General features: G+C 39.1%; 1 protein-coding gene across 9 annotated transcripts in view; it reads left to right on the forward strand.

The window, feature by feature from the left end:
- Positions 1-13000, forward strand: part of AUTS2 (activator of transcription and developmental regulator AUTS2) — a 1013113-nt gene that overhangs the window by 259650 nt on the left and 740463 nt on the right. For all 9 annotated transcript variants that reach the window (XM_045571222.1, XM_045571218.1, XM_045571221.1 and 6 more), the window contains exon 2: positions 2019-2231. In XM_045571222.1, coding sequence (XP_045427178.1) covers positions 2019-2231 — 213 coding nt within the window. The remainder of the gene's footprint in view (positions 1-2018; positions 2232-13000) is intronic.

Consider the following 13000-nt stretch of genomic DNA (forward strand, 5'->3'; position numbering starts at 1 on the left):
TTTGTAGGTTTGGATATTTTGTCCTAGTTTTTATTTATTTAGCAAGTATAAATATATGTACCATCTATTATTGGCCTGACTCTGTACATGAAGCTCTGGAGTTACTGAGAGAAACAATACTTACTCTCTTCCCTTGTCCTTTCAAAGAATCATGCTACCAGCTGCCTCTGGGCCTTTGCACAATCTTTTCCCTCTGCTCAGACTTTCAAATCTAGATCAAATGGCACTCATATTTTCAGCCACAACCCCTTCCTCTTGGGGCTTGTTTTCTTAGCACTATAGTGATGAGCTTGCACTTGGTATATACTAGGTGCCCAAAATATATTTGTTAAATGAGTGAAAGCTTGAGAAGATTTCTTTTGTACTATAAAAAGGACTCCCTGAATAGGCGGCACTACAAAAAGTCCTCAAATTAGAAAAGAGAGAGCTGTGGGAGGGAGGTCTTTTGAGGCCAAAGCAAAGTAGTCATAAAGATCAGAGGTCCCAAAGAATTGTTGTGTGGCTTATCTGGGAAAAGTTATTGAGCAGGTCTGTGTAAGTCAAGTGGGGAGTGTTGGGATATAGTAGTGGAAGCAGTATAATAGATAACTGCTTCAAGAATATTGGCTATCATAGAAATCCACACCTTAAACCTATCTGATTATTTTGCTCAATGTCACTCCAGTAAATTTAATAATATAAAAAAAATGGCTATGACACAGGAAGGAGTGGAATTTTGAGAAGGGAAGTCTTTGCTTTGGTTTTATATTATTTTTAAATGTGCATTTAGGATTATAGACACAGAAAAATTAGGTGGGGATGAGGAGTTTCATATCCAATCATTTACAAATGATATAGTGCAATTTTTTATGTTAATCTTCACCCAAAGATGTGTTTTTCATTGATTTTTAGAGAAGTGGGATTGAGAGGATAGAGACAGAGTCAGAGAGATAAAGGCATCGATTGATTTTCTCCAACATGCACTCTAACCTGGCCAGGGAATTGAACCTGCATTCCAGGTACATGCCCTTGACTGAGAATTGAATCTGTGACTCTTTGGTGTAGGGGCTGATGCTTTAACCACTGTGACATTAGTTAGGGCAGTGCCAAATATTTTTAATTTTAGTGTTTCATGTGACAACATTCCTCAGGGATTAAAAGATATTCTCATTTTTGGAATCAGGTCATCATTGAGCCCATTTCACACATGGGCTCATAATTGCGGTGACTTATTCCAAGTCTCATAATGTATAATGTGTCAGGGCCCAAATCCAGGTCTTTTGGAATCTCAGTATATCTTGAGCTGCCTGCAGACACATAATTTAATAGGTTGTGTGGCCTCAAATTCTTGCCTGTAGTTTCTACGGATGCTTTTTATTCCAGAACATCCATTACCCTTCTATTACCCTTTCCTCCACCCCCAGCCACACACAGGAATAAATGAAAAGTTGCTTTTGATCTTGGTGATAATATTGTTACATTCCGCAATGAAGATGGGAATTACGGATGCTCAGAGGAACTTGTGGTGAAAATATAATGCATTAAGGAAACATCTTAATCGTATGAATTGACAGTTTCCTTCTTGCTGGCTCACATCCACCTGGCCCCAGGATGTTCAGTCTTATGCTGCTGTTTTTGAATAGTGCATGCACTTAGTACTTTCCCCCCCCCTCAAAACATAATTGATGTACCTACTTGGGAAGTGACTGTATTAAGCCTCCTTGGGGAATATTGTGGGCTGAACCCAGCACAGAATCAAATAGAAAGCCACTGTCTCAGGAGCAGTGAAATCACATTTAATGGATAAGTACTTTGTGCTTAGTTGACTTTTTTGCCCAATAAGAATAGAAAGGAGAATATTTGTGTTGGCATTAGGAACTAAGGAACATTGAGAGCCAAGTTTCTTAGTTTTTAGTATCCTCATATCCCACTTTCCTGTCCTTCCCACCCTCCCTTTTAGTAAACTCATTTAGCCTACATTTTGAGTGTGACCCTAGATACCCATATAACCAACACTTCCCTTCCCTTCTCTTCTACAGAAAGATGTAGCACTTAAGCCTCAGGAACGTGTGGAGAAACGCCAGACCCCTCTGACCAAGAAGAAACGAGAAGCACTTACCAACGGCCTGTCCTTTCATTCTAAGAAGAGCCGCCTCAGCCACCCGCATCACTACAGCTCAGATCGAGAGAATGACCGCAACCTCTGCCAGCACCTTGGGAAGAAAAAGAAGATGCCAAAGGGACTCAGGCAGGTGAGGAAGCTTGGCTTTGTTCTTTTCTGTGGCTGAGAAATCCCCTCCTTGGGTACCTGTTCCTCAGTGGTTCTTCCGAATAGGTGGAGAAGATATCCCTGTGGGATGCTGGAAGGCTGCCTGCAGAGCTTTGTGCTTGCTTCTGAAACAGTATGCCAAACCGAGCTCAGTGGTTTTTGTTGTGATTTGAAACTTCAGCATGGTACCCTTTTAGTCAGATGTGCTCTGTGTAAGCAAAGCTCGATGCCGCTGCGATTGGCATTCTGGGCAGGCAGACTAACTGAAGTTTTGTCTTGCTGGTAGTCAGGGTAGACCAGCTGGTAGGGGAGATGTCCTCATAATCAGGACAAACAGAACAGGCCGATTTGATCACATACACCGTGTATCTAAAGGCTCCGAGGTGCGAAAAATGGTTATCTACATGCAAGCAGTGCCTTGCAGGGTTTAGGTCTTCCTGGGAAGCTCAGGTATTGTGGCTTGTGGGAGAGCAGCAGTGAAGAAATGAATTTGCCTTTTGGATCCTTTAGTTGCTCTCTGCAGCCCGTAATTCAAGACTCTCTTTCTGATCTTCTGACTTTAGGAAAGTCTGGTTGTGAGGCTTACTGGTCTGTTAATAATTGGGTTTCAATGATCAACAAGAAAATATAGCTCTTGGCATTTGGAGAGCCTTTCTGCCTGTGGAAATCCCCACATGAGATAGGTTAATAATGAGAAACAAAGCTGCTTATAGCAGTTTTTCTGCACAAATCCGGAGGCTTTAGTGCCTGCTGAGTTACCTGTGTTCTGGGTGTGTTTTGTTTGTCTTTGGCGGGACCTACTGGGTGGGGTTGACTACCACTTGAAGGGAACAGAGCAGGTGCTCTAATTAGAAGCTAAACAGGTAATTTCTAGTTTGCACATGTTTCTCTGCAGAGGGGGGAAGATCTGGGATCATATAAAGCAGTGGTTCCAAAACCTCACAGGTCATTAGAATCATAAATCTTTTTGAAATATAAATCCCTGGCCCCTCCCTAGGACCTGATGAATTAATCTCTAGGGGAAGAGGCACATAGATTTGTAGTCTTAGAAAGTTCCTGTTTGGTAGTGGTAAGGCCAGTTTGGAAATAATTCGTAAAAAGCATTAAGAATATATTTTTTGGTGGTGATTTTTAGTTAAAAGTTTAGAAGGATCAAAAGTTTTAATAAATTCTAGTAGACATTTTGGGATTAGATTTTAACCTGATGGGTAATAAAGGATACACTCCTGAGAAGACATCTAAAGTGATAGATTTCAACATAGATTCTGAAGAATCTTAGAGAATGTCCCCACACTTGATGTACAGGGCAGCTTTTCTAAAGGAACATGTGTCCTGGTATGAAATGCCAGTTCGCAATTATCTTAGTAACTAGAGGCCTGGTGTGCAGATTTGTGCACTAGTGGGGTTCCTCAGCCTGGCCCGTGAGGATCAGGCCAGAACCAGCTCTCCGACATCCCCCCAGAGGTCCCGGATTGTGAGAGGGCTCAGGCCAGGCTGAGAGATCCCGCCAGTGCATGATGAGGGTGTAGAGGGGCTGCGGGAGGGCTTCAGGGTGTGGCAGGCCCACCTCGCCCAGTCCCAATTGGCCGGATCCCAGCTGCAAGCTAACCTAACAGTCAGAATGTCTGCCCCCTGGTGGTCAGTGTGCGTCATAGCAACCGGTCAAATGGTTGAATGAACAGTCTGACAGCATATTAGGCTTTTATTATGTAGGATTATTAACCTTTATCCAATGCATGCCATGTTATAATCATTCAATAAGAGTTTGTATGGTATAATCTGTAATTCTCACAATAATCCTAGCTAGTAGGTAATATGATTCCTATACAGATGGGAAAGCCAGGGCTCAAAGAGATAAAGTGGCTTGTCTCAGGCCACTTAGCAGTGAGGGATTGCCCTGAGTCAGGGTTTAGACCCAGATTTCTTTGGCTTGCTTATTATCTCAGCCTTTCTTGACTGAGAAGCGGATTATATGTGAAGGGAAAGAGAACTCCAGGTCATAAAACGCAGGGGGTTCTACAATGTAGGTTCTACAGATTACTTGAGTAGTTGGTCAGAGGCAGTGATTTTGGTTATAGAAATGGCATATGAAGGAAGGCACAAGAAGAAACTGAATAAAATGCCAAGTTCAGAGGACAGAGAAAGCTGGAAAATTTGAAAGCAAGCACATTTGGATGATGGTTTTTATTTTTATTAATTTACTTTTTTCCAGACAGAGTGGGGTGGGAGTAACAGGGCTTTTTCTATAAACGGTGACGTTCCTGTGGTATTTGTGACTCCCATTTCATGCCTCGTGTGTGAGATAAATGAGAAAGTAATTTTTCCCAGTGGACAGGTTGCAGTGTAACCTCCACCTCGCCCCGGGGTCCTCCCTCCCAACAGGGGAAGCAGAAGCTTCTTACCCTTTCATGCAAAAACAAACAAACAAACAAACAAACAAACAAAAAAAACCCCACAATTTAATTCTGAGCCTACACTACGCCATGGTTCTTAATTCTTGACACTCTTATTCCCAGACCCTGACTTTTCTATTCTCTGTCCTCAACACTTTCCTTTCTACATTGTCCTCTGGTAAAATGATTTATGATCATAAAGAAAGTTAGGACTGTATGTCTCAAATTTGAGTAGCTATTGGTCAGCTTTTTTTTGTGCTAGAGAAATCAAACTTATCCTTGTTTTAGTTAAAGTATTTGAAAAATAATTATATTGACTACCTGTTATGAATCAGGGAGAAGGAAAAGTGTATCAGATTTTGGCCTTTGTAAGGGATTTAAAAACAACTGGTCTTTTTTATCTTCAATGTTGATGCCAAAATATACTATTCAAATCAAAGTGTTATTTTTCTAATGGAAAGGGAAGCAGTTGATAATTGAGATAAAGCCTAATACTTTTAATTTGTAATATTCCTAGAGTCACATGTGCTGCTATGAAACCCTGACCAATTCATGGTCTGTTCCTGCCCATCTGTAAAATGAGAGGTTTCTCAAGTCCCTTCCTCTGAGTTCCATGTTTCTTTAAAATTACGACTAACTGCCTAGGGTTTGGTTCAGTGATTGACTGTCAACTTAAGAACCAGGAAGTCATGGTTTGATTCTCAGTCAGGGAACATGCCCGGGTTGTTGCCTTGATCCCCAGTAGGGGAGGTGTAGGAGGTAGCTGATCAATGATTCTCTCTCATCATTGATATTTATATATTTTTCTCCTTCTCCCTTCCTCTCTGAAATCAATAAAATATTTATTTTTTAAAAAATATGACTAACGCAGAGATATATAATGTGCTGTTGAGGTCTGGAAAGGAAGACCATACTGTGTTGGAAGGTCATTTAGATCCAGAGTCTAACTGAGTGGTTCTGTGAAGACACTTAAAGGAGAGGAGTGATATGCATTCTTAGTAGAAGAAAGAAGCAGGGCTTAGTTGTGTCAGCCCAAACAAATGCCATCTGTTATGTTATCATGGGTAAAGGGTGATGGATGAGTGTTTAATGGCCATAAACTTTAATGGCCAAGTTCAAAAACTTGTGCTAAGAATTTTTTCCCTTTGCTTTTCTATCTTGATAGATGCTTGCATACATTACAATTACTTTTCCCCCTATCTTTGCCTCTTATCAGATAAAGTAGCTAATCCTGACCATTTTGGCTAGGAGAGGACCTTGAGATGAGAACTGGCCTTAAGGAGAATTTCTAAATTAATGGATTGTTGCTTAGTGCCTCTTGTATGAGTTCTAATGACAAGAAGAGGGCAGTAGAAGCTGAGAATCCAGTCTTTATTTTTGATTAGGTGAGAGTGAACTACTTTTGTGTTTTATTAGGAAATGGTACTTTCTGCGCACAGTTTTCCCATAATTATGGGAAGATGTTACTCCTTAGTGGACAGGAAATAATAGGATTTCCCCTCTGTCCCTGAGAATCCATTGAAGGCATCTAATCTTTTTACTGTGAGAGGGCATGACTTAGAAGATGCTGAGCTGGCAACTGTCTTATAAAATAGTTGCATTTTTTTTTTTTTTAATATGGCAAATTTGACTACTCTCCTTAATTTCTAAAGGGGTTTAAACAAATAAAGAAAAGAACAAGTAGCCTGGCCAGTTTAGTTCAGTGGTTGAGCATTAACCCTTGAACCAGGAGATCAGGGCAGATGCCTGAACTGTGGGCTTGCTCCTCGGGAGGGGGCATGCAGGAGACAGCCAATTGATTCTTTTTCATCACTCATGTTTCTATCTCTTTCTCCCTCTCCCTGCCTCTCTCTGAAATAAATAAAAACATATACAAATATATTTTTTTAAAATAAAGGAACAAGTTAACTGTTATACAAAAAAGGTCTTTCTGGACCCCCACCACCCACCCCAGGCCTATATTTGTCCTATATAGAACTGTTTGCTCATTATGTGAGCACTCAGCCATTATATAAAAAAGTTTTAGCTCTTACTAATAGACATGTTAGTTTCTTGTTCTTACTTAGACTTAGGAGAGGTTAAAGCAAAACAAAGGTTGTATAGGTCCTCTCTGTTAGGAGCTTTATTCTCTAATTGGGAGACTAAATCACAATGAAATAACTGAGAACACAATGAAGTGATGTGTTGCCCGGACTTTTAGCCAAATTATGATTTTCTCAGCAGCATTTTTGGAAAATTTAATCCTTTCTAGTGTTTGGAGTTTTCTTTCATTATGTCTTAACTTCTAGACCATGAGGGATGTTTTAAAATTTTAGTATTTTTTAGTTTAAAACACCGAGGGAACAAGGCAGTTTTAAAAATAGAGAAGCAATGAGGGAAAGTTGATGAGAGTTTAGAGAATTCTCAGATTTGGTTATGAATGGATATTTCTAAATCTCCGTTTAGTCCACTAGTTTGTCCTTTATGTCTCTAGTATGAACTGAAACAGAGGATACAGGCTTAATTGAACTAGGAGGAATTTTGGGATTATATGGAACTCTTCTAATTAACAGACAACAGAATGTATCATCAAACTAAATTCTGGAATCTCCTTCCTAACTGAATTTTAGATGACAAAAATCCATTTATCTAAGGGCAGAATTTCCCAGATAAAGATGTAACCTATTGAAATTGCTTCTAGCCACAGAAGAATACCATTTGAGGGAAGAATAAAGGAATTTGAAATTATTGCAGGAGTCCAGCCAGGTAGATTCTAAACTTTCTGGTAAGAATGGCTTATGTAGGAATGCCTTATGTGGTTTTAAAATTTTTATGCAAATTGAACTGAGTAGGTATTACTTGTAAGGAATGGAAATTTCCTCTTCTCTGAAAAATCTAGTATTGTGGTATTAAATTTGGTGGAGGATTTGGAGTTTACAATGAAGATAACAAAATCGTATACAAAAATATAAAGTGTGGGTACCAAAAATATAATCTGATTTCTGGAAGAAGAGGAATTGATCCCAGTGCCATGCCTTTAAAATTAGAGCTTTTGTTAGAGCTTTGCCTGGTGGTTTCATCTGCTTTGCATGACTTTATTTGGAGTAACTGGTTGTGTTAGCACAGAAGAGTCCAGGTGACTAAGCCGCCATCTGTACTTTCCACTTTTTCTCATGGGGCAGTATTTCTCACCGTGCTCTTTTCCTTTGAGTGCATTTACTACCAGAGGCTGATCCTTTATTTCAGGTGTACTGACTCAGATTGTGTGAGGACTTCTCTGTGAGATTTGTTACTAGTAGAAATTAACTTGCAAAGGAGGATTCACAATGAAAAACTTTGATTAAGCAGACCCAGTTAAAGTCAGAAGAACTGCTAATTAGTTTTGGGTGGAAATCCAGACTGAAATCACACAGGTATTTATCCAGCTTGACTCTAAAGCCTACAGGTGTCTGGAAATTAGAGCACTTGAAACACTGATATAATTAGGAACTTTAGTAATAAAAGTATATATATGAATTTTGCTTTGTTATAATGTTAAATGACTGAGGGTACTTTGAGCTCTAGTCAAGAAATGTAAGCTGCAATCAAATACTTCCAAGTTTCAAGTTTAATGTGTAAGTTGGGATTTCACTTGTTTTTTCAAAAAAATGTGTAGTCACATCCCTAACTGGTTTGGCTCAGTGGATAGAGCATAGACCTGTGGACTGAAAGGGCCCTGGGTTTGATTCTAGGCTGGGGCACATGCCCAGGTTGTAGGCTCGCAAGCCGATCTCTGCTTCTCTCTCATCATTGATGTTTCTATATTTCTCTCCCTCTTCTTTCCTCTCTGAAATCAATAAAAAATATTTTTAAAAACTGCATAGTCACATGAAAATTACAAACAGATATTAAATAAATTTTTATTTTTTTCTTCTTACGAATTTAAGTTGCACATTACATTTTTCCCTCTGTTGAAATTACAGAAATAAGAATAAAAACATATAATGAAGGATTAGGTGAAGAAAGATTGGCTTAAAATTGCCCTTAGAATCTTGATTGAATTGAAATAAGATAAAATGCCTGTTTTAACATCAGTTATTGAGGAAACACCAATTAAGGCTTATTGCTGTTCAGAATTGGTTGTGCATTATACTGGAGGTACTTGGTTTGGAAACCTGAGACTAATACAATAAATTATATGAGGGGTGTTTTGCTTTTTTTGTTTGTTTTGTTTTAACTTAGACAGTAATAATTTATGTTTTGAGGTCTACAATTTTTTATTCCATGTCTCTTGACACCTTACTTTGTTGTCTGGGGCATGTTGTCAGCCCTGAATGTTAGTAAGAGTGAGCATAAATATTACTCGACTTCAGAGAGACAGATTGTTTGGAGTGATGTGCCTGGTAATAAACTTTATCCCATGTGACTTATATAATTTTTAATTAAAACTCAGTAAATATTACTAAAAATGGACACAGCACATTGATTATCATAAAATAAAATGGACAGAAAAAGAATAGGCTGACTTTGGAAAGGGAACTGCAGTGAGAGGAATGGCCAGGAACTCAGTTTCAGCAATCCTGAGATCTATAGTAAGTGTTCCACAAACCAATGAAGTTCGTTAATCCTGAATTAAGGACTTCTTATATGTATGTGTATGCAAAATTTTATTATCAAGGGACATTTAAATCCCATATATTGTAGAGAGGAGCAAGACAGACAAGTGTAGATATGATTTTCAGCTCTACCTGCCATGAATTCCTATAATATTTGTGATTGAATGGTGAAGGAACATGGTTTTCTTGTAACAAGATTTAGCCACTCTGCCTTTAATAGTTGATGGATGAGGTTAGACAGAACTCTCTTTCTTCATTAAAGACTGCATTTTTTTTGTGTTAATTTTACATTTCCCCTCTTTTGATGATAAGATGTTATCTGCATGCGGTCAGATTTTAATTGCAGAATATGAAATAAGCCTCTGTGTGTTCCGCATTCTAATCTGTTCACAGCCATCCAATCTAAACACAGATCTGTACATGACAGGTAGTGAGTGGGAGATGGGAGTGGGTGGGTAGTGGTGTTGTTTGCAGTGGTGTTGGTGGGAGCCGAGCAGATGGTTATGATAGCCATGTGTTGTGAGATTCCCGTGGGAGTTGATGGTGGTGACAGGCGACTCATAATATGCTATTTACAGTTTGGGTTTGCAGTCTTTCATGACATCTGAATGCTCTTTAGCAACTGCTTTCATTACTGCCTTTCGAGGAGCTATTAATTGAAAATGAAATTGTGGGTGGGCTTTAAGGCAGGCACAGGCAACTATGTGTGGTAAATGTTACTTGAAAACTGTTGGACGTCTTGATGCCCAATTTGTAATTATTTTTCCAAGGAGAAAAAAGCCAAAGGTGCATTTGCAGATTCCATGTTTGCACATAGGCAGAGCGGAATGTCTCATCCTGCCCAGAGAGCCAACTGTGCACTCAGTGGGCTGGAAACCGAGCCATCTGCCCACAACTCACCTTTGTGTGGTTCTCTTTAAATGCATAAAACTTGTAAGGTTCTTTGAAATCTGCCATCATCTTGTACTATTCTCTTTTAGTTTGTGTGTTTTTTTGGTAGGATATCATCCTCTGTTGTTCATAGAGTTAGTATGCAGGACAGAGTGATTATGTGATCTCTTGAACTTTGAGACATTAATATCATTTAAGATCTTGCATTTACCTTTTCTTCCTATAAACCTTCCTTTCTATGATACAGTTCTGTTGAAGGCAGTTGGTGCCCCCGGGCGCTCTGAGGGAAGAGGAAGAGGGTGGGTTTGACTGAAATCTCTCAGTGGGTAATGTTCTTGATTTTCTTTTGGCTGCCTCCAGGGATTGTCATTTCTATTACATCTTCAGAGCTGTTGGCTAAAGCATCAGTACCATTTCTGAAATGGTAGCTTTTGTAAGTGTTTATGTGTTGAATTGTTTTATTGTCCATTCTCAAAATAGCTTCGAACGGAGAAATCTTGTGCTGAAGAAGGAATGACCTCCCTCTTGGAAGGGCTGTTAGCTCCCTTTTTAATTAAATATGAAGATAGAATACAGTATTACTGCATCCTTTTTAGCTTTCCCTTGAACATTTCAGTGAAGAGTATGAAACAAAATTATACTGAATTTATGTGCTTTGTTTAAGCAGGACCGATGTTTGCCTTTAGAGAGTCCCTGAGGCTGGGGCCTGCAGAACCTTTTTGACACACCCCTTGCTGTACTTAACCCTCGTTCCCATTAGACCTGCTTTGCCACAGGAACACAACTGTTTTAGTGCACTTGCGCTACTCCTGGGTCCTAATGATGTCTAAAAGAACCTATTTCAGCTTTCTAAGTGAATTCTGGAGCATCACTTATTGTTGTGAGAGTTGACGATTTCATACCAAGCAGATATAACAAAGTTCTTGCAGGATCTTTGGTTCTTTTCACACTGGGGGTGTGAATCCTCGCCTTTGTGCTCCCAGACACAAACACATACACACACACACACACACACACACACACACACACGCAGAAACCAAGTGCCTCACAAATGCAGGCAAGTCCTGTCAAGGGCCCACCTGGTGTCTTTCCGGGGTCTGCTGAAACACTTTACCTGCATCCATTGATCACAGCTCTGCAGAAGCTGCCACTTCTCCCATGTGTCGCCTACAGTGATGCTGTTGTAGCAGGTCTTTCTGTGAAAACTGTTTGCACCTGCGTTTGCTCAGGAAGCACTTGTGTCACATGTTTTGAAATCATGTACAACGGTGGACATATTCTGATTGTCAGCAATGGTTTTGAGTGACTGAGATTAGCTATAATTAGATTGAGAAGCAATTAGCTGCATTTTCTGGATAAGGAACATACAGAAAGTTGTTTCTCAAAGGGTGGTCTTTGGACTGCCTATTTTGGAACAACTCTGGGGCTTTTGTGAACGTACAAATTCCTGGGCATCACTTCCGACTGGTGGAGCCAGAGTCCCCTGGGTGGGCATCAGCATGCTACGCCAAGTCCTTAGGGAACTCCAGTGCAGATGCTGTATGAGTAATATGTTTAAGTAAATTGAATTGTATTCATTTTTATTTTTGGGAAAGGGAAAGGAAATACTAATACGTTGTTTGCAAAATTTGTATCAAATTAAAATGTTTTTGAAACATTTTGTGTGAAAATAATTTTATGAATATTAGGCCTGTGTTCTTGTTTTGTATATTTACTAATTGAGCTCTTTTCCAAAATATTATTGGGAAAAAAAGAAATGCTTCTGCCAAATGCTATAGATATTATATTACAGAAAACAGTGTTTTCAAAATGGCTACTTTTTGGTAGGGGTTTGTAGAATAATTGTGTTGCATTATTCTCTCCTTAAACTTACCAACACCCTTAAATAACACAGCTTTCATGCACATGGTAACTGGAGTTTTTCATTATTCTTTCTTTTAGGTTCTATTTATTTATTTCTTCCTTCAGCACCCTAGAGGTGTTGAGCTCTTAAGCTGTATAAGTTTAATGAGTTCTCCATATTACAAAGTTTGGTGTTATTTGGTGGCAGTATTGGGGAGCAGGTGTGAATGAATTCTGAAAATATTGCGTGTTTATTTGTGGGGATTAAAAATCATTAACTGTTTTCTTATTACAAAGAAAGCTTTGGCTTAATAAAATGTTTTACTTGAATTTCTGGTTTGGGTTCCACAAATTCAAAAGGAAATATTTTCCTTTCTAAAATCAAACATAATAAAAACCCTCAGAAGAATTTTCATTTAAGTAGCAAAACCTACACTTAGGATTTAACAATTGCCTGAGGTGTGTCAACAGTAGGTAGCATTCATTTTTAATGCATTGCTATAAGACCAGAAATGCTGTTACCCTGGAGATGGGTGAAAAATGATCTACTGAACAGTTGCTAATGAAATTATCATACTTTATGAATAAGATTATTAATAATGGCTTTTGATTTAAAAAATACTATCATCAGATTTCCCTAAGAAATCAGGAGGAGGACCTTTCAGGCGAAATATAAAATTGGACAGTGGACCCTGCACTCACTGCTGAAAGCCGAATGATACTTTTCTAAACTTAAATCACCAATTTGTGTAGTTGTCACCTACCTCCTACTTCCCTATATTGAAACTCTAAATCTGTATTTCTCAAATGGATGTGGCAGTGAGGGAGGATATGGAGAGGCACGGAGGGGGTGTGATTGTGGAACGGTGTGTAAAGGGTGATATATTGGACTTACATATTCCCTTTATCCTCCAGGTAGAGTGAGGAGACAAATTGACATATCAGGATATTGAAAGGGAAGGATATGGAGTTTAAAAACTGTTTCCCTGGAGATTTTGGTCTCTTTAAACCTGACAGCCCACCTGACTCCTTCTCCATTGTTGAGCTTGCCT

This window comes from Pipistrellus kuhlii, unplaced genomic scaffold, assembly GCF_014108245.1.
Source record: "Pipistrellus kuhlii isolate mPipKuh1 unplaced genomic scaffold, mPipKuh1.p scaffold_m20_p_4, whole genome shotgun sequence".
NCBI classification, from domain to species: Eukaryota; Metazoa; Chordata; class Mammalia; order Chiroptera; family Vespertilionidae; genus Pipistrellus; species Pipistrellus kuhlii.